Raw genomic sequence first — 23,142 nt, 5'->3', positions numbered from 1 at the left:
ATCAGAGTCCCTCCCCCCAGGAGCAAACGCTCCTTGGGCAAAGTGGAAAACATTAAATCGACCCCGAACCGGTGTTGGACGTACTAAGTCTGCAATGGTGGAGTGGGGCTACGACACGGGCCCTGCTGTATGTATCTGTGGCACCGAGCCCCAAACAGCGGACCACCTTCTTGTTTGCCCTCGGCTTGCCACCCGGTGCAGTAGGTGGGACCTGTCAGTGTACAACTCCGTTGCGGAAGAATGTGTCAATCTGTGGTGTATCAACAAACTTTAGAAGACTCGATAGAAGAAGACCAACTAGTATAGATTAATGATAAGCACAATGGAAGTTCTGTGACTATTGTTTTTTTGGGAGATAGCGGACATCAAAAATTGCTAAAAAAATTTCAAATGTAAAAAATTTCAATTTTTGAAACGTTCTATCTCTAAAACTAATTTGAAATCGGCAATTTTGATGGTAGATGTGAAAACTAGGGCTGCTTCTTACTCCGAATACCAAATTTCAGCTTTGTAAATGCTTTAGATTAAAAGTTGTGAAGACCCAAACATGGAGGAAAATTAACATGCAAACTCATTTACAAGTTTTATATTTACGAGAAAGTCAAATTCCAGTAGCCTACAAGGCAACCAGTCATTTTAGGTTGAATGTTTTTTGCTTCCTTTGTACAATGTGCTGTAGTTGTTTATGTCATTTACGATACAATAAGTGCAATTGGCTAACTTAAAAGTTAATGTTGATGTTTTTCTCATTGCTTGAAATGGATAATAAGACGGTTAAACATCACTGCATCTCACTCCTTAATAATTGCGGAACAAAGTTGAAACTCAGAAGATGAGTTCTTTATAAATATCTCTTTGAGATGAAAAAAAATTTTTATTTGAAAACAGTGTCTGACGGGGTCATTTTTTCACCACAAGATGGCGTAATTTAGCAAAATTTGCTGCTGGTCCATACTTTGACGTGAAATAACTTTTTAATGAAAGCAGTGTTTCCTTCCAAATTCAATGTAGTTGTAATCCAGTAGGAGAGTAGCCTCCAGGATAAATTTGACAGCAATGCTTTGTTTTGTATGGAAGCTAGAGCTTTTTTAATATGGTCCAAAATTTGTCTTCGCATCAAAATGGGGACACTTTGGGCCTCCATATTTTCAAAATGCTTTGAGACAATATAATTTTGAAACTGGATTCATGTAATATACCTACAAGTGTCTCATTTTGCCAGAAATGAAGTAGATTAAATTTGCAATGAGAGATATATGCTTGTTCAAAAATGGTCGAAAATGACCGAGCGCTCATAATTTTCAATTTTTAGCTCAATCATGTTATCCAACCTTTTGTCCAATTTTCAGCAAATTTGGAGAGGGTCAAACTGGAGGGTCCAGGACGTTTGGCATGGAATGACCCATATGCGACATTCCATTACCTCTTTACCACTGTCGCCAGTGTAAACCAGATCAAAAAAATCTCAGTTGCACTTACTTCCTCCACAACTGACTGCCATAAACACTTTTCTTGACGTTCATTTTGTTTATAAAACAATCTCTGTTGCACTTACTTCCTCCACAACTGACTGCAATAAACACTTTTCTCGACGTTCAATCTGTTCATAAAACAATCTCTGTTGCACTTACTTCCTCCACAACCATAGACACCTTAAATAGAAGGACCAGTATCTGCTATGCTCGGTATTTGGAACTTGGGTCCCAAATGCAAACTTGGGTCTAATCCAAAATGTGGTATAAATTATTCATAAAACTTTGTTTTTGATGTCTATTACAGGGTTTTGGGGGGCAAGGATTCCATTTTTCACACTTATTTTGTTCTAAAATATCAATGAAAGGTCTTTTGAAGCTTATTAGTCGCAAAAATATTACAATTTTGGCAAAAATGGGTGTTTTTTTTTACTTAAGTCAATGGAACAAGAATTTGAATTAACATTCAATATAGCCTACGTTTAAAACGTATAAGATTTAAAACTGCAAACTGGTTCGAGGTAGCCTACATCAATGACATCAGCCTAGGCTACATCAAAGCAGATGAGTAGCATATATTCAATAAAGTTATTCGTCAGCTGTGAGCTAATTTAATGCCATATTTTTTTTTAAAACAGTGTAACTGGATATTACTGGCCTACTTAAGTAGAAAGTTTCTCTCCTGCGCAAGCAAGTCGCTTTTGTCCAGAACAAATCCTTTCAAAAGAATATTGGACATCCAGGGCCGTAGCCAGACCGCAGAGCAAGGGGAGCCAACTTTTTTTTAGAGGGGGGCCGAAAATTTTTTTTGGGCCAAATCATTATAATTGTACCTGTTGCTCGAGAATGTTGGGATTTTGGCAGGAGGGGGCAAGCCCCCTATGGCCCCCGGCTGGCTACGGGCCTGTGGACACTGGACATCCGTCATGCAAGCTGCATTAATTCTAGCCATTGGGCTATAATTGATATGTGCTAAAATTTGGCTTACGTGAATTCGACAGCAGTGAAAGTTCTACTTCTCAAACATGTAATGTACTGAATAAACAAAATGAACTGTTGAAAGTTTGTGTATCGTCAGTCCACCCGGTTCAAATTCTTAAGAAATGATGAATCAATTGCATCATCGTAGAAATTTTCATTTTCAATTCTCGACAAAAAGATCGAATTTTGTGTTCTAAATTTCCAACCAGAAAAACAATCTTGTGTTTGATAGAGCCATTAGAAGCAATGAGCTCTTCGTCTTCAGTGTCAGCAATATTCAGAAAATCATCGTCAATATGAATGTTAGTATCGCATTCAACATCACTCAGACAGTTGTGGGGTAGAATCATTCAAAAAAGAAGAAGGTTCTTGGTTTCAGCAGCTGCCCTAATGTCTACAGTATTAATATAGAAATTACCGCCACTACGTTGTCTGGCTTGGCCAAAGAACTTTTCAAGCGCTTCATCAGCAAACACACCAGGTAGGACATGACTGGAATTATACTCCCTCAGCTATAACTGTGCACTGTGCAGCCTGAATGTTGGTTCTTGTTGACACAACAAATGTATCTGCAGTTGTTTTCGTGTCTTTTCATTCGATCATGACCACCTGTCCAGGCTCAAGGGGAAATCACGTCAAAATTTTTACAAAGCTTCTTGAACCTAGTGTAGTCCTTTATCCACGGCTGACGACACTCATCCTGCATGTTCATAGCAGAATAGCTATCCTTGACATTTATCATGTAGAACCAGTCAGTGATGAGCTTCACAAAAATGATAGTGCCATCCAGTGGCGTAGCTAGGGAATGTGCCGCCCAGGGCGGATTCAGATTTTGCCACCCCTTCAAGAAAAAGCATGTGAAAATGAAATGCGTTTTTTTATCAAATTATAATCGAAGTCAAAAATCGTAGTCTGAAAGTGCCGCCCCAGACGTGCCACTGCTGCCCGGCGCCTGGGACGGTCCGCCCCCCTAGCTACGCCACTGGTGCCATCACTACAAAATCAAGTAGCTGTTTTAAAGTGGAAAGGGAAGCCACAGTCTTTTCGTGAAAAATCTGTCAAACAAAAGGAACACTTTTTTTCTGCAAAGGCTTGGGGTAGGCCTACATAGCTGTGTATGTGACCTTTGTTAAACCGATGCTGTTTTACGATCTTCATTGTAGAGTGGTTCAATATCACGCCAGCGTGCAACATGCATTTTCACCTCTTTCATGAAAGAGAGTTCCTAATTAAATGGTACAATAATTAAGGAAGTTGACCACACACGCTACTTAGGAATCACAATTGATAACAAACTAAACTGGAATAAACACATTGATAGCCTCTCGAAAAAACTATCCTCTTCTTCAGGCGTACTGAGTAAACTTAGAAAATTTACTTCTAGAAAAGTTCTCATCAATATTTATTATAGCATTGTACACTCGCACCTACAATATGGAATTATCAACTGGGGATGCGCACTAGGGTGTTGCAGGCGCCCCATGAAATTTAAATCTTGGTTTCATCATGCTTACCTTTTTTGTGGTACTGTGTTTAGATCAGTAGACCACAAATATGAAGTTTCATAAATTTTCATCGACGTTTACCTCCACCGCCGAGGCCATTTTGAGGCCCACTTTTTGAAATTTTTGATGTATTTTGCCACTAGAGGGCAGTGTATAAGTTTTGCAATATTGAGGTATATTTAAAGGATGCCCTATGTTCTGAATTGTTTAAAAAAAAAATTGGGGAAATGGGATAAGTATATCCTAAAATATTCAAGTTTTGTCACTAATTTTTTGCACAATACTGCCTCTAGTGGTAAAAAGAAAAATTAAAATATCTTGAAAACTACTCATCATATTATTGTTATGGAACTTGCATGCACCCCCCCATTTTCATGGGTAAGGAATTTGATTTTAGCAATATTTTTGCAAAATATTACCACTAGAGGGCGGTAGTTCTAATTTTGAACTATTTTTCTGTAAAAAGACGATATTGTTGCATTTCTTGAGCTGTGCTTCTGAAGAATACAATTTCATGGCTTCTGCACAACAAAATTTGGTCAATTGTAAAGAAACTGCATGCATACCTGTTAGGGTGGCTCTTATTTGGCAAAAAATGAAAAAAATATGAATTTTGTGTGGGACACCCTTTTAAAAGGTGAGGTTGTCAGAAAAAATAACTCCTGCAAAAAATTTTTGAATTTGAAATTGATTTAGAGGTGGCCCTCCCCCCCTAAAGTTTTGCGCCCTCCTCCAAAATACCAAATCTGCATATCTCAAAAACTGCTTGAGCTAGAGATACGGTTTTTGTGTCAAAAGATGCAGAAAGCATGATTTCCTATCTGCTTTCTGAACAGTGATTGCGTCTATCTTGAGTAGAAAAGCAGTTATTTAGAAAAAAACTGTTTTCGGTATTCTAGCACAAAACAGTGCTAAACAAGTATTGTGGCCCAAGCTATTCAATAAACAAAGTTCATAAACTAACCTGTAAAACTGGTAAAGCAATAAACGAAATAAGTATTCCTAAACTTTTATGCATTCATGCATAGCTAAAATGCCCGTTTTTTATCATATTCCTTGGAGAAACTCCTGAGCGTGGAATCCGCTTTCAAGCTTCAGGTGCTATGCATCGCACTTGTTGGATGGCGAAGGCGATTTATGCAAAAAGCTTGGTCTGCATTTATGGTATCTGTCCGAAGAAATGGTTGGTCTAGCCTTGTTTGACTCTCGATTGTCTGTGGAAAGTAAAAAGCTAATGGTGGCAACCATGTTAGATGAAACAGGAGAACGTCCACCAAGGAGACCAAGCATCAAAGTAGATGCGTTTCTTAGCAATAAGGGTCTAGATCAGTATTGCACCTCTAATTCAAAATGGCTTCTTCAGCTGTTGGTGTTGGGTGAAAATGAAGCAATAATTATACTTTCAAAGGATCCTGCTCATTGGACTGAAGATGGTGCATTTATTCAAGCTTTACACATGGCGAAGGGACTTTCAGTAGTCAATGACAGAGCAGAGAGAGGAGTTGCTCTAAGTCTAATCCAGGATTTTAACAAAATCTTAACTGAAGATGAGTACCAACTTCAGTTTCTTTTGCAAGTTGTTACTGAACACAGGAAACTGTTTCCAAATTCCAACAAGAACAATATTGTCTATTCTTCTTCGTTTAAACTTTAAACCTTCTTTGTTACTCCAGGGGTCAAGGGCTCTGTCTTTTACCACTCTTGGGCAGTGGCGATGCTGTTTAGATGCTTGAGCAGGTGTTGAGCAGCAATCCTTTGATTCGTCCATTGATCCATTGATTCGTCATCCAGTTCAAGCAGACCACGCACACCATTTGGTGCAGTTACAGATGGTGTGGTCTGTGGTTTGTTCCTCTTTGCCACACTCACAGATTGCGGATGGAGCCATCCCCCATTTGTGCATGTTGAAGCGGAATAGTCTGACTCCTGTAGGCTAGCCCAGTACGCAGGCGGTTGAGCCGCACCCAGGCCTTCCTTGGCAAATTATCCATTCCGGTTGGATGGGGGCTGGTGTCGGAGATACAACTTTAGAGTCTTGAGGAGTTCTTCTTTCACTCTGAGCTCCATTTGCTGTCCTCCCAGGTAGCCGCGCTGATGGATTGGTCTTCAGCGGTTTTCATCAGGAGTTGTGCGTCACATACAAATGGGTGTCTCGATTTCAGTTGCCGAGGATGCTCGATTGCTCGCTCACAGATTCGTAGAGATTTGAGTGGAGCAAGTGGTTGGGGTTCGTAGTGCGGCGAGAAAGAGACAGGATGGCTTCTTCGCGACGAAACTCAGCTGGTTGGTTGCCTGCAAGGACAGGGAAATCCGATGTCCGATGGTCCGATGTCCGATGGTGTAGGTCGCAGACATCCTGTCACGATACGCAAGGCAATATGTAAAATATTGTCAATAATATCGCTTCTTCCAGTATGATACTGACCAGAATTACATTTTGAAATGAATATCGTTACCAGTGTTTCCTCTAAGGTGCAAAAATTAAGACAAAAAAAAAAGAAATTTTGTAGACGGTTGCGTGGTCACAAAAAAGGTTGTAAAATCAAGATTTGGTCAAATGCGTTTTTTCTAAATAACTGCTTTTCTACTCAAGATAGATGCATTCAATGTTCAGAAAGCAGATAGAAAACCATGTTTTCTGCATCTTTTAACACAATAACTGTATCTCTAGCTCAAGTGGTTTTCGAGTTACGCAGATTTGGTATTTCGAGGGAGGGCACAGAACTTTAGGGGGGGAGGGCCACCTCTAAATCAACTTCAAATTAAAAAAAAATTTGCAAGAGTTATTTTTTCTGACAACCTCACCATTTGAAAGGGTGTCCCAAGCAAAATTCAAAAACTCAATTTTAAGAGCCACCCTAATACCTGTACTATATCAATAAATCCAAACAGGCAATGTGAGTCTTAGTTAACACAATCTCCGCAAAGTCAGTTTTGTGTTGATAAACGACGTTTTCTAAGATTTGGTATCTTTCTTCAATCCTCCTCCACCACTTGAATATAGTTTTGTAGATCTTTTTCTTGTTTTGCTACATGAAGAAAGTCGGATACCAGTTTTACCCTTCTCTCTGCTGAGTCATTACAGACTCTGAGTGCACTTATGATACCATTAGCAGAAGCATTGCCATCATCTATTCCCAACTCTTTCGGGTGTTTGACATGAAAAGTTGTTGAAATGTGCAAAAGTTTAAAAAACATTTCGCTGCTGGCATTTGCATAGGAGCACAATGACAATGAGTTATCATTAACAATGTCTGGCAGCTCTGGCTTACCGTATCCATTACCAAACCTGTTTGTAACCTGGCCATGGAAACTTACATTTAAATGCAGCAGAGTTCTAGCCAAAGCTTCCTTTTCATTCATAGTGACTTGTTCGAATGTTTGTCCCATAGAGCTAATGGGATCAGCTCCCCAGTTACATACCATGTGTGCCTACTTAAAGCTTTTAAAGCAGCAATACTGATAGTTTTGTTTACTGCAGCATAGCTTTTGATGTCACTTAAACCAGTTGTAAATCTTCTCGGGGTGCTGATGCAGCAATTGGACAGTTGAACCACCATCCATTAAATTAATACAAAAGTACAATTGGTCAACAAATCACTCTAATTTTTGTATTTGTGACTTGAAAATGATTCCTTGCAGTAGAAAGTCTTATAGCATAACTATCGTATAGCAATAGAGCCGCTTTCCCATCCACCTTGCTCGATGGACTGCACCACATTTTATGAAGTTGTACTGTCCACTTTTGATTCCAATCTACACCGTCAACAGGTCTAAAAGTTCTTTGTAATCACCCCTTGACCCCTCTGATAATTTTGCATATCTCTCTCAAACTTTAAATTAAATGTAGTTATTACTATCTGAAGCCTTTACAAATTGTTTCACCTAACGGATCATCAGAAGGTCTGCAAAAACATGTAAACAGTAAAAAATCGATAATTCTGAAAAGATATTAAATATTACAACTGTAATTTAATCTGCCAAAAAAAATCTCTAAACCTGTACTTCCTGAGGAGATATTAAATATTACAACTGTAATTTAATCTGCAAAAAAACCCTCTAAACCTGAATTCCTGAAAAGATATTAAATATTATAACCGTAATCCAATCTGCAGAAAAAAACTCCAGAATTACTAAGGACAGCCTCCATCCGCCACGATAAAGTTTCAATCAATTTGTCCCAATGGAAACCAAGCAACATGATGGCAACATCTATGACATCACAAAGAAGCAAAATGCTTGTTATGATCGGCGCATCCTGTAGTAATCTGAACAGAATGAACAAAAATTGTTTTTAAACCTGTAAAAATTAAATGAGATTTACAACCTGTAAAAATGAAATGAAATTCAATTTTTTCAAAATTATAACCTGTAAAAATCCCAAGGAATTGTGATGATGTAACCTGTAGTGTCCTGAACAAATGAAATAAAATCTGTTTATAAACCTGTAAAAATTAATTGAGATTTATAGCCTGTAAAAATCAAATGAAATTTTAAAAAAACCTGTGAAAATCAAAAGGAATTTATTTTATTTTGAAGTACTTGAGTTTAAATTTGTTTCTATGACGACATTTGCCGACCAGTTCCGAACGCTTGTTCAAAAGGTGGCCACTATCAGCCTTCAGAATGGCCAGCTTTTCAGCCAAACATAGGCCACAATTGTTACGACCACCACCACTACAAGGCCGAGCACAGCTGTGGATGGACCAAGCTATTTTAGGATCAGCACCCTTGTCCTTAAGGTCCCAAACTGCCTTAGATAGTTCGGTACTGTTTCGTTTAGACCTATCCATGAAGGTACATTTATGGTTGGAAAAACGTTTTTTAAAAGTAGTTTCGCAACAACCAATGTAATTAAGAACCTTCGGGCTGTTATCAATGGTAGCTTTGTAAACAATGGCCTTCTGCAAGCATTGCCCATTCAAAGGACATTCTGGCCTCACTCTACTTATGTGCTTAGACTTTTCTGCTTTGAGTTGTTACAAATTCTCCCAACTCTTGAGGATTTTTGGTGTGCAGTACAGCTGCAGCATGTGGGGTTGCATTGAATCCTTTGTTCCGGAATCTTTCGAATAGTTCAATGCCTGGAGATCTTGACGTTTCGACTTTCAGGGCTTCCCACACATGAGAAAGTATAACTTCTCCAATATGTTTTCTGCATGCTAGGCAGAGAAGTGGTTCGTCTAGCTTTATTTGAAAAAAAATGCATGCAGCAGAGAGATGGCTTGAAAACAGTTTTTGGGTGTTGTTGTTTTAAATTTATCTTTTTTTAAGGCCATTTCTCTGCTGCATGCATTTCTCTCTGCTGTCCATCGAGCAAGGTGGATGAGAAAGCAGCTCTATTGCTATGAGATACAGTAATGCTGCAAGACTTTCTACCGCAAGGAATCAATCATTTCCAAATCACAAATACAAAAATTAGAGTGATTTGTTGACCTTTGCAGGTTTGTATTTAATGGATGGTGGTTCAACTGTCCAATTGCTGCATCAGCACCCCGAGAAGATTTACAACTGGTAAGTGACATCAAAAGCTATGCTGCAGTAGACAAAATTATCAGTCTTGCTGCTTTAAAAGCTTTAGGTAGGCTCACATGGTATGTAACTGGGGAGCTGATCCCCTTAGTTCTATGGGACAAACAAGTCACTATTGAATGAAAAGGAAGCTTTGGCTGGAACTCTGTTGCGTTTAAATGCAAGTTTCCATGGCCAGGTTACAAACAGGTTTGGTAATGGATACGGTAAGCCAGAGCTGCCAGACATTGTTAATGGTAACTCATTGTCATTGTGCTCCGATGCAAATGTCAGCAGCAAAATGTTATTTGAACTTTTGCACATTTCAACAACTCTTCTTGTCAAACACCTAAAAAAGTGGGAAATAGATGATGGCTATGCTTCTGCTAATGGTATCATAAGTGCACTCAGAGTCTGTAATGATTCAGCAGAGAGAAGGGTAAAAATGGTATCCGACTTTCTTCATGTAGCAAATCAAGAAAAAGATCTACAAAATTATATTCAAGTGGTGGAGGAGAATCGAAGAAAGATACCAAATCTTAGAAAACGTCATTTATCAACACAATGAAGATGCACAACTGCCTTTGCGGAAATTGTGTTAACTAAGACTCACATTGCCTGTTTGGATTTATTGATATAGTACAGGTATGCATGCAGTTTCTTTACAATTGAATAAATTTTGTTGTGCATAAACCATGAAATTGTATTCTTCAGAAACACAGCTCAAGAAATGCAACAATATCGTCTTTTCACAGGAAAATAGTTCAAAATTAGAACTACCACCCTCTAGTGGTAATATTTTGCAAAAATATTGCTGAAATCAAACTCCTTACCCATGAAAATGGGGGGGTGCATGCAAGTTCCATAACAATATGATAAGTAGTTTTCAAGATATTTTAATTTTTCTTTTTACCACTAGAGGCAGTATTGTGCAAAAAATTAGTGACAAAACTTGAATATTTTAGGATATACTTATCCCATTTCTCCAATTTTTTTTTTAAACAATTCAGAACATCATAGAGCATCTTTTAAATGTACCCCAATATTGCAAAACTTATACTCTGCCCTCTAGTGGCAAAATACATCAAAAATTTCAAAAAGTGGGCCTCAAAATGGCCTCGGCGGTGGAGGTAAACGTCGATGAAAATTTATGAAACTTCATATTTGTGGTCTACTGATCTAAACACAGTACCACAAAAAAGGTAAGCAAAATCCGAGAGGGTCGGGGGGCCTGCAACACCCTAATGCGCACCCACAAAATACTTGAATAGAATTCAAGTTAGACAAAATAAGATAATTAAAATCGTTACAGGAGCATTTGAAATGAAAACTAAATTACTGCCACTCTATCAAGAAAATAAAATACTAAGTGTTAATTCTACTTATAAACTAGAAATAAGCAAATTTATGTACAAATTTTATAATAATAAACTACCGGAAAACTTCAAAACTTTCTTTACACATGTATCAGCTATTCATTCGTATAACACCCGACAATCAAGCTCCAATTCACTTTATATCATACTAAACAGGCAAATACCCAACTATTTTAAAAAAGCTTAAAATGCATGGGAATCAAGGTATGGGACAGTTTACCTCAATATATGAAAAAAAACATGAAAAAAGGCTTCAAATTTTTCAATAAAATGTGCAAAAAACACTTCCTCAATAATCAAGAGCTATAAAAACGACATCCACTACCTGAATATGTTAATTGTTATTATTTTTTTGTAGTATCTGTATTTGTTTTTTTGTTTTTTTCTGTTCTTCCTTCCTTCTTCTTTTTTGTGTCAATTTGCTACAATATTTAAAAACGCAATACTTTCTTTCGTATAACTATTTGAATGAGAGAGTGCAGACTCGACGACCTCCTACGCCTTCAGGGCTACGGTCTTTCGCACTCTCTCATTGGATGCACACTGTCAGTTTTTGTTTTATGTATGTTTCGGCGTTTCGCATCCAAACAAAAATAAAATGACCATCCATCCTATTGTGCTCAGTTGCAATTTGTGAAAAGTGTTGCAATTCACATTTCTTTGTCATGCTTTCGACGGTTTCAAACTTCGTTACGCTGCTGACCAACTTCTTAATTCAACTGTTTCATCACAAACCATTTATTTGTGCTACAATTCATTGGCAAATATTGCTTGCTCATTAACTGCAATTGTTGTGGATATTTTCAATAGATTTAGCAACAGTTAGCCATAGTTATAGCCTACAGTAAGTCATAGTCATGTATGTGCAAATTACGCATAGGCTACTAGTCTTAAGATTTTGGGACACAAGTTTAAAAACCCGAGATTGCGAGTTACGAGTCCTTCTATTTAAGGTGTCTATGTCCACAACTGACTTGCAATAAACACTTTTCTCGACGTTCAATTTGTTCATCAAAACAATCTCTGTTGCCCTTACTTCCTCGACAGCTGACTTGCGATAAACACTTTTCTCAACGTTCATTTTGTATATACGATTTTATACTTTTTAGAAATAACAATCTCGGTAATTTTGTATCCATTGCAACAATATACAGCACTATGCAAAAACACAAAAGAAGCAAAAGACTATACGGTCATAAAGTGAGCAGCTTTCATTTTAGCAAATCATGTACAGCCACATGTCATCAGTGGGACCACGACCAGGCACCTTTCGAGAGTCAGTCAGATACTTTTACCACTTGAACATCCAGACAACATTGTCAAACTATTTAAAGTATGCTAATATGCTAACATTATATATATATACATATATAATATATATGCTAACCAAGGAAAAGTACAGTATATATAACTAACAACAAGTATCTGAACAAGTACATATGCAGTATGCACTCACTTGAGTGATGGGAAGGTGTTCTTGGACTTGCATCTTGCAAAGAGGGCAATGAAATGACAAAGAAATATGGCAACAAAACATTGAAAAAATGTCACAAAAAATGGGGCATCAAGTTTGAATTCTTCTGATTTCAATAATTGTTTGTTCAAAAAAACCATGGAAATCGATACAAACCTGAAACATAAACGTTGTTAACAATGCAACAAAGCCTGTTCTCTATGAACACTGACATTGAGGTAGTAGCCAAGCAACATCACTAAAGAAATGTTTTGATAACACAGGCCAACAAATTTTTTTTTTTAAGGCACGACATGTGAGAGTCATTCATTTTGAAGTATTTCGAGGCCCATGATCCCAAAACTGCACAAGATTTTTTCAAATAGGCTCTAGTTTTTAAGATACAGAAAAATTATGTTTTGGCAGTTTCGAGTGCTTATAGATTTAACGTTGTGTTATTTATTACATAAACAAAACTGGAAGTAATCCCAGGCACATTTATGAGTTATATAAACGCTATTTGGAACCAATCAAGTTGATTACAACCAAACAAACAGCCATTTATAATAACATTTACTGGTCTAGTAACACTCAAAATACAATGTGAAGGAAGCCTGAAGATGAACCAATTGAACACCTTGCTAGCAGATATCCTGCTGTTGCATTGCGCACAGCTCACCACTCAGTTGGGTTTGTTTTTTTTCGCTTAGACTTTTCGGTCATTTGTCCGAAATGACTTGAAAAAATTCGGTCATTGTTTAGCCTATTTATTTCGGTCATTTTTTTTGATGAAAATATTTCCTTTCAAGTAGCTGATACAACACATTTTTTTTTTTTGACATTTTGACCGAAATGACTTGAAAAAATTTGGCCAAACTTGGTCAATCTATGTCACGTTTCGCAGCTATTGTTAAAACTTGACTAAACTTAAAACTTGATGAAAAGTTAAAACTGACTATATTTTTTCGGATATTTTGACCGAATTGACTATACTTTTTTCGGCCATTTTTTAAAAAATTGGTCAATGACCGATAAATAACCACAACAAAACCCAGATTACGCTACAGATCAGAAAATAAAATCTTGCAGCAGAGACTTGGCCTTAGCAAAGGATTAGAATAAACTTTGATTTGTACAAGTATGGTACCGTACCAATTTCAGTAGGCCTACACCTGGGTGCAACCTAATTCGTACCATGAACAATTCGTACCGTCAGTTTGTACCTTGAAAAGATCGAGAGAAAAAATTAAAAAAAGCCGAAGTCGCTGATTGCAGTTTCCGCAAACATTTTAAAAGGGTTAAGATTAGGGTATCAGAGTATCGGTATCCGCAAACAAACAAACTGAAAAGATCGAGAAAAAAAATAGAACATCGCTGATCGCAGTTTCTGTTTTTCCGCAGTTTCAGCAAACATTTTAAAATCTCCGGTAATGATCCTAAGAGTTTGCGGAAGTCACTGATCGCAGTTTCCGCAAACATTTTAAAATTTCTGGTAATGATCCTAAGAGTTTTTGTTTGTTTGCGGAAAATTTTAAAATGTTTGCGGAAACTGCGATCAGCGATTTCAGCTTTTTTTAATTTTTTTTTTCGACCTTTTCAAGGTACGAATCGACAGTACGAATTGTTCATGGTACGAATTAGTTTGCATCCCCTACGCCTACCTTTTCAATATATACAAAGCTGCATTCATAAACACATGATTTTCAGGCTAATTTTGTTGTGATATTGATTCACAATCATTGTCATTGAATATTCATGCTTCCCTTTCATTAGTCACAATTCATTTCAACCCTTGCTTGCAACCAATTGAACTATACAAGTGCAGTAATGATGTCATAATGGCAAACAAGGCTGAAAATAAGTGATTTGTGAATTGAAATCTTTCAGGTAACAATTTTAAAAACATTTTCATTGTCGAATATCTCGAAAACTAAAAGCAATTCAAAGAAAAAAAACTAAGTGTATTTTCAGAATCAGGGCCCAGGGACCTTAAAATAGGCCTACCCTAAAATGACTCCCACCTTTTGTGCTAAATTTTTTTTTGTTGGCCTGTGTAATATAACTATGACAATTTAATCGATGCCAAATGAAAGTTGGTATGATCAGTCCGCCCAATGATTCCAGAAAATAAGCAGCGTCATAATATGTGTAACATTCAATTTTCACATGAAAGAACCAGTGAAAGTTTTAAACACAATCTCTCACATCACATATAGCCTACTAGGAACCAACATAATACAAAAAGCTTCCAAGAATGAATGATGAATCTGATTGATGGATGAGTCTTATTATTAGTAACACAGTTTGAATAAAATGACAAATGACCATTGAAACATAAAAAGTTGTTTAAGTGGTAAAGCAATTGTCTAAGGATCAATTGTGTGGAACCTTTGACCTCAGGCTGAGAAACCTTTTCTAATAGCTTTGCTGTGAACCACAGAAGTCCAACACCTCCAATAGCTCAGTTGGTTAAGCACGTGATTAATTCCACTATGATTAAGTTAAGCACTATCATTAATTCCAAAAAAACATGTCAGGTTATGATTAAAAATCTTAACGTATAAAGTCAAGTACCACACAGTAATATTCCTTTCATTGGTATCTTACCAATACAAAGAAACTACGAATCCAATTTTGATACATTTTTGGAGGAAAGATTCCGAAGTCATCATGGTACTGATATTTTTGATAACTTGTCGTCAAATTTTCTTCATCTGCGTAAGCCGAAGTACCAACGATTGTCCTTGGTCAAACAATATTTAATAAAAAAAATTACAACTCCAATCAGCTTTTTTCCACGGTAGCCACTTTAACAAGTCGAAATTCTGCCACTGAAATTGATTAGAATGAAACCGCCAACCAATCATAAGCTACGGTTTAAGTGACGTAAAAAATGGCGAAAAGAAGATCATAGAAAGCAAATTAAGTGATGGATTTTATGTCAGCTGGTTGGCTTAGGGGTTAGGGTTAGGGATAGAAAGTAATAAATTCATTGACGCGTGTTCGATTCTCACCATTGCTATTGCTCTTTTTCTTCTGTAATTACCAAATAAAGTTCAAAACAAGCATTAACTCTCTGGGTGAGTGCTAGAAGGGTCACAATTGGACGGTAGCCTCTTATAACACTTTCTGATTGGTTGGCGCTTGCATTGTAGTCAATTTCAGTGGCAGAATTTCGACTTGTTAAAGTGGCTACCTTTTTCCACAGTCTTTCTTGCTGCACTTCAACAACAGTGTTGCCAAATGTTTTTAAAATTTCCAGTGCAATTGCTACAAAAAAGTAGCCCAAAATGATTGATTGATTGAATCTTTATCCTCGGACTGGGAAAGCTTCTTGCAGAGCTTAATCCTGGCAGTTTCGCATACTTGTAGAGGCTTTGAAGCACTGACGCAGGCCTGGTCACCGAGATTGACAGAGTGAAGTTTCCGATTGTTGAAGTCTTGTTGCTGGGGAACTATTCCATCCATTAGATGCCGCTGAATGGAGAGCAGTCCTTTAACGTACGTTGCTCAAGCGCACACCCAAGCGCACACCAAAATATAGTCAAAATCGTAAAATTTTAGGTGAAAATGGCATTGATTCTGCAGGGACCTCTTTTATTGCATACAACTTTTTGCAAAATGTCTACTCCATCATATTTACGTTTTCAAAACTCATGTATTTATAAACAAAAATGAATTGTTAAATGGTTTTCTATTCAGTTTCTCACGGGAGCCTTCAGCAAAGATTTGGTTAATAAAGAAGAGGGACTAGAACTTTTCTTGGTTTAAATATAACATAGCAAAGCTGTTTTTAACGAACTCTGGGTTGGTACCGGCATTGTGGGCTATAGCCTACCAGTAATCTTCAAATATATACTAAGAAGATCTGGCACTAAGGCACTTCTGGGAAATCAGAGATCACTCTAAGGCAGCGGTTTTCAATCGGTGGGCCATGGCTTAGCCTACTAGTGGGCCATGGAAAAAAGTGAGGTGGGCCACAGACCTGCTTAAAAATTTGCCAGAATTAATGAAAATTTTAGTTTTATTTGTGTTGCTATAGTTAATTTTACACTTGTGTGTTTTGTTTAGTTGTTTTTGTAGCGATCCATTATTTCATCGTATAAGTTTTCCTGCCTTTTACTAAAGTTTCTGTAATTTTCCATGCAACTGCTCCCAAAGAAAATAGAAAAAAGGGCGCACACAATAAAATGGTTTGTTCGTCCTTTGACGAGAGCTCTAACATATGAAACCAGCTCTATAAAATCGGACTAGCTCTATCACATAAAACCAGCTCAATTAGACAAAGAGCTCTATCACATTAAACCAGCTCAATTAGACAAAGAGCTCTATCAAATCGGACCAGCTCAAGCAGAGCCCAGTTAGACCAGTTCAGCTCTCAGAAAACATTAAATTGTTTGTTTACTTAAAATGTAATAATTCGCGATAATGTTTTACTGTTTTGCAATTTCACTATTCTGTAATGTTTAAATTTAATTTGTGTTATAGACCTACAATATTATACGAACACCTTCTGATAACTTAAAATTATAATTCGAATAACAATTGTGTGGAAATTAATTCATGGAGTCAGATAGCCAAACTAGATAAATTAGATAGATAGAAATTTCATCAGGCAGTTAGACAGCCTTCATCTTAATTCAACTTATAAACAAACCATTCTCATACTTAAACTTATACTTAAATAATCTAAATAATATGTAACCACATTGGTGACCTCGCACGTAAGTAGGTTTGAAAGTAAAAAGTTAACACGATTCTGGAATCTGGTAAGTACATTATGCTACAAAATTTTTATTTCTATGTCAATAAAAAAAAAACACGAGCTCATAATTAGTTTGTAAAAACATGTCACCTTTTATGATTTCACGCGTTGGTTTTCCAACAATTTTTCTGATAGCGTATTGTAGCCTACTTTTTAAAGCACCATGCCAGCAATTTATTGCTTGTTAAACGTAACTGATTGTTGTTGTTCGCTCAATAAAGCGAATCGTTCAACGGCAGACTACTCATTTCAGCAGCCGATGTCGACAATCTGATTTATGCCGAAGCGCCATTTGCCAAAGTTAATTTTTTTTTAAACGTTGCTTAGATAAGCTGATTGCCAACAAGTTGCCTTTGCAGGGAAACATAATTATGTAATTTTTTGTAGTATTATCGCAGGGTCAAATGTTACTTAAATACTTAGCTCATTTTAATATACTTTTTTTGCAACTAGCATGCAACTAGCATGCAACTACATGCAACTAGCATAGAGATTACGAGGTTCGAACCTCAATCTCATTTTTCTACAGACGTACATGTGCAGGCACAGCTCTGCAAAGCGTTATGGTGTCGCTTCCAAGCAACCATCCGTGAGTTTGTGCGTCTTTTTACTCCGACAAGGAGATCTCCGAATAGGAGAAATCATTGTGAAGACTTTGCTTCACCACTTTGCCACCCTTATGTTCTCAGCTGAAGCATCAGTTTGTATAACTCTGTGGCGCAAAGACAGGGGAAATTATGCGAAGCCACCCAAAGAGGTTGTAGTTTTCGTGTGCCCCAATTTTTTTTAATATTACTAGGAGCTACCATGATTTAAGAAACGTTGTTTCTGTTTTTTGTTTGCATTGCACTACTGTGTATGCACAATTTTTTTTTACCCTGTAATGGAACTTTTTGTGTAAGCTTGCTTGGCATTTATATATTATTTAGATTATTTAAGTATAAGTTTAAGTATGAGAATGGTTTGTTTATAAGTTGAATTAAGATGAAGGCTGTCTAACTGCCTGATGAAATTTCTATCTATCTAATTTATCTAGTTTGGCTATCTGACTCCATGAATTAATTTCCACACAATTGTTATTCGAATTATAATTTTAAGTTATCAGAAGGTGTTCGTATAATATTGTAGGTCTATAACACAAATTAAATTTAAACATTACAGAATAGTGAAATTGCAGAACAGTAAAACATTATCACGAATTATTACATTTTAAGTAAACAAACAATTTAATGTTTTCTGAGAGCTGAACTGGTCTAACTGGGCTCTGCTTGAGCTGGTCCGATTTGATAGAGCTCTTTGTCTAATTGAGCTGGTTTAATGTGATAGAGCTCTTTGTCTAATTGAGCTGGTTTTATGTGATAGAGCTAGTCCGATTTTATAGAGCTGGTTTCATATGTTAGAGCTCTCGTCAAAGGACGAACAAACCATTTTATTGTGTGCGCCCTTTTTTCTATTTTCTTTGGGAGCAGTTGCATGGAAAATTACAGAAACTTTAGTAAAAGGCAGGAAAACTTATACGATGAAATAATGGATCGCTACATTTTGACTCTAGGCCTACCAACAATGAATAGTGCTGCTGTAATTTGCTGCAAAATGATAATTTTTATTCTGATTCTTGAAATAATAACCTTGGTAGCGTGATTACCAATGTCGTCTGTTGCATAATATGCAGACGTTGATTTTAAGCAACTGCAACAGTGTGGTTTTCATAGGAAGCCACTTAGCTCCATAAAAAGAAATTTTTAACTTGAAGGAGGGAATACCGTAATCGTTTTGGAAAGAATTGAGAAGAAATGTAGATAAAATGTAAATTTATTTAAATAATCTAAGTTGGTCAATAATGTTCAGGAGCACGCATCTCATTGATGCACGGTTGAATAAATAATCTGTTTTGAAATATATTCTGCTGTTTTTTTGTTTTTAAACGTATTTTGCAGTTTTTTCTTCCATAAATAGTCAATGGGCCACAAGAATTTTTGTGCAATGAAAATAGGCCACGAAAAAAAAAAGGTTGAGAAGCACTGCTCTGAGGCCAGTCATTATCATTTTGCTTGAATTAATTTTTTATTTAGTCAGCTTGCTAAAAGTGATCTCTGCTGTACAGTGACGTGCGTTGCCAAGTGGTGAGAACACTGGAACGGCAATCGAAAGGCAGGGATATCTATAACTACGGGATTGGAAACTCTGTGGAACTGAAAACCATTTTATACACCAGTAGGGTCACTTTTCTTTGTGCGCTGCTGTGATAAATAATCACATAAATTGACCTCAAAGGGCAGCAAGTGGTAGGCTAAACGAACAACCAAAAATGTAACAATCAATTCACCTGTAAATTGTAAGGACTGCGCTTGCCTGGTTTGTTTATTTGTTTGTATTCCATTAGTGCAGTCATGTAGTATTTTGTTTGCTGCTTAAAAAATTTCCAGAATGACTATTGGTTTTAGTTCTGATAACATTGTAAACGTATTGGTTTCGTACTGGATTGGTCTCTGTGAACAAGTTGATGATACAACAGCACATTTCACTGATTGCTGAACAGTCCTCATTTACTTCTGATCCGATTTGCAGTACACAAAATGCTAAAGAACAACAGTAGGCGGTTTTTGGACTCATTGCATTCATTCATTTTTTGGATTCATCGTTTTTTTTTTCTAGCAGCGTAAATGTACTTTTAATCTTTTATACATCAATTAAGTTTTAATGTGAGTGTACATTTTGTATTATTATTGTAAAATCGAATTGTGTATATCTTTAAGTGGGTATTGTATTTTGTTAATCTTTCTGTAGTCGTAGTAATGTAATGACCCTACTGATGTATAGCACTGAATAGAGTTTCCAATCCCGTAGTTATAGATATCCCTGTCGAAAGGGCGCCGGTTCGACACCGCTCAAGAGCATGCGGCTGTGGCAGGACACTTAAAGGCATGCCTAAAGGTGGACACGAAGATTGGCTTCCTTGCCTTCCCGTTCAATTAATCTAAATCTTCAACCACCAGGTGTAAGCCTGGATACGACAAACAGTGACGTGCTCATGAGGGACCATTGGGCCATGCGCTCTCCTTTAAAAAAATTTGGTTTTGTAACGTTATTGACTTGTTGTGATTATGACTTGTTATGTAAACATGATAGGCTACTGTTTAAGAGATGTCTATTGTCTAGGACTCTAGGCCCTAGGGTAGCAGGGCTGTATTAGCTTGTAGGGACCTATGATGAATATCCAATATCCATTGTTTTCAATCTTGTGCAAAATATTTTTCTCCTATAATATTTGCGTTCCTTGAAAAATCATGAGCTGTGAACAAAAATCATTTAAAAATCCTTTTCCACATAACAACACAGCCGCAGCCTTTCACTAGAGATTCTGTTCAATAGTGATTGATGGCTCAATTCTCTCTGTTGAGCAAAACGTTACATTATGACGTCAAATCGATGATTTCATCAACAATAACTTTTAAGAAATAGCAACAGTTGCTGTGAAGTAGCCTAACAACTATTCAATATCTCAGCAGTTCACCTCTAGCTCTATGACTAAGTTCTGACGAAATCTTAACCATGAGTTCTAGAGTTCACCTTTGTTGTTCTACAAACGCAAACATATAGCCGAGGCCTACTCAACTAATGTTAGCAAAGATCCATTTTGACAAGTTGAATATTTTTGCGGTCCGGTGAATATTTTATATGCAACCACGAAAATTAAACAACCAGTAGCAGGGGCGGCGCCAGACAAAAATGAGTGGGGTGGACAAAAATATTTCGAGGTAATATACTACTGTAAAGTAAGGTCACTAAGATTACCGACTGCGATGTGATTCACTGCAGTTCGGTTGTGAAATTTATTGAAAAATAAACAAAGGCAATTGAAAAGGGGAAAAAGCTCGTTTTTCATTAAGCGCACTCTAAATTATGAACAAAAGAATAGAATGGGACCAAACGATCCCATACATTTCCTCTGCGGTCCATAGAATTGCCGACTACGATCTTGATGTTAACAAGCTTGTCGTTATTTTATGTCATGGAGCTGCTGCAATGATAGGCGGCCTCATCAAATTTATTGGGAGGCCCCTGCAACAGAATTTTAAAAAACCTGGCTATTACCCAAAAATACCCATAACCATAGGTTAAGAATCACTACACTAAAGTTTTATTTTGCGCTCGCAGGTCAGTATAAAAGCTTTCACCAATTTTTAAGGACCAGTATTATCGGCAATGTCTCGCTCACTGCTGATCTGCACCATATGTTCAAATCTTTGTGATGACATGGCAGGTAGCAGATAATTGTTTATTGTCTTAACTTTGCTGTGGATATGTTCACAAGATGCCACAGTCATGGGCAAAGTAGCAACAGTAGCAATAATTTGAAACAAATCACTGTACAAATGATTTAAGATTGCTTTGTCCACACAATTTCAAAAGTGAAGGCAAACACAACCACGCGGTCTTGGTCAATCCACTTTGGTGCTTTTCAAATTCTAGTTTCCACTTGTGATAATCAAAAAAAGAAGATCCTATTGCTGCCCAACCTGATTTTCATCGAAATTATAGAATTTGACTAAATATTCAACTTTAGGCAAATTTGATGGAGACATGTGCGTGAAATAAAATGCAGCTGCATTTGACATTAGCTTAATTCTCATGCTTGATCCGAGTACCGCTTTTTAAGTTCATTTAGCATTCTGTCAAAGGATAAAGAAAAATCTCTTCTTAACTTTTCTGTAATTGATTCAGATTGACTCCACGGAAAGACTGTTGCGACCTATCAATAATATCTGACCATCTCGGAAATGACTTGGTGGGTAGTAGCATCGCTTAGCCGGCGTGGTGGTTTCACTGGTAATTTGATTTCTATCCGCAAACAGCGATGAGTTGAAAACCAATTTGTTAAAATATTCCTCTGAACGCAGTGAGTCAAATGCTCTTGTCAAGTCGTTGATAGCAGCAACCCCAGTGGTGAGATCTATTTCTTCACTTTTTGAATAATCTGAAGCCTGTTTGCTTAACGAAAAGCATTTATGAGGAATAGCCTAAGACTAGCAGTAACAAATTCAGTTTGCTTGATGCGGAACAACAAACCAGTAGCTACACCATTACCTTCGTTTGACATTTGTTGGAACATTGACAGCAGTGCTGGATATAGGCTACATTAATAACAACATCTAGATCATCTGAACGTGCAGACCATCTATAGTACCGTAGTCTATCAGATAACGAGTGCAATGCAGTTTTTCCAGACGTGATTCCCTCCTTTTTCAAATGCTCTTTATACAAAAAATGTCTCTTGGGAAAACAGTCCATGAAGTGGTATAGGCTACATGTTATTAATTGTTTCAAAAATTGTTTTTGACTGTCGCTACGTTTTTAATGCTGTGCCCAAGCACAAGATTTAATCGGTGTGCAAAACAATGAAAACATACCGACAGTTTGGCACCCGCTGCAACTAGGTGTTGCTGTGCACCTTCATTCTTGCCTGACATGTTGGTGGCCCCATCAAAACCTTTGCCATTAGGTCTTTCAAAGCTTGTGTCTCAGCTGTGATAAAAGCCATCACCTCAAAATGGTAAAATTAGACCACAATCAATCAATAGGCTACAACAGCGCGATAATAATGAAGATTCCTCATTTCTTCGTATGTCAATACTGCAAAAGTAATTCATACGTAAGAAGTTGAAAATAATTGATGACGCGATCACAAGGCCCCCCCTAACCTCCTGCATACACCCCCAAGTTTTCTCATCGGATCTTGACGAATTACAAAATTGACCCTAAATAGGAGTGGGGTGGACATGTCCACCCCAGTCCACCCCGTGGTGCCGCTACTGACCAGTAGCCTACAAGCACCGAAACACTTTTCAGGTAGTATGTAACACGACTTGGATTTTTGTCTGACACGAAGAAATAAAAAAGGAAAAAAATATATCGTATTTCTTTGCAGTGTAGCTGTGTGTAGTGAACGAAAAAGCTTTAAGATCAAGTGGTGCTGGTTCGACTCTCGGCGTCTGCACTTGAGCAACGCATTCTAAGGACTGCTCTCGATTCAGCGGCACCAAATGGATAGAATAATTCCACGGCAACAACACTTCAA

At 37.2% G+C, this 23,142-nt stretch overlaps 1 protein-coding gene across 2 annotated transcripts in view; it reads right to left on the bottom strand.

The window, feature by feature from the left end:
• The window catches only part of LOC145772798 (GDP-fucose transporter 1-like), a 38,328-nt gene extending 23,233 nt beyond the window's left edge, over positions 1-15,095 (bottom strand). For both annotated transcript variants that reach the window (XM_082584684.1, XM_082584681.1), the window contains exons 1-2: positions 14,906-15,095; positions 12,302-12,475 (exon numbers count right to left, since the gene is read on the bottom strand). In XM_082584684.1, coding sequence (XP_082440810.1) covers positions 12,302-12,475; positions 14,906-14,970 — 239 coding nt within the window. In that variant the 5' untranslated portion in view covers positions 14,971-15,095. The remainder of the gene's footprint in view (positions 1-12,301; positions 12,476-14,905) is intronic.
• Between the last annotated feature and the right edge of the window lie 8,047 nt (positions 15,096-23,142).

The sequence above is a fragment of the Aplidium turbinatum genome, chromosome 1 (genome assembly GCF_918807975.1).
Source record: "Aplidium turbinatum chromosome 1, kaAplTurb1.1, whole genome shotgun sequence".
NCBI classification, from domain to species: domain Eukaryota; kingdom Metazoa; phylum Chordata; class Ascidiacea; order Aplousobranchia; family Polyclinidae; genus Aplidium; species Aplidium turbinatum.
The sequence above is the reverse complement of the archived record's forward strand: the minus strand, read 5'-3'. Positions and strand labels throughout refer to the sequence as shown.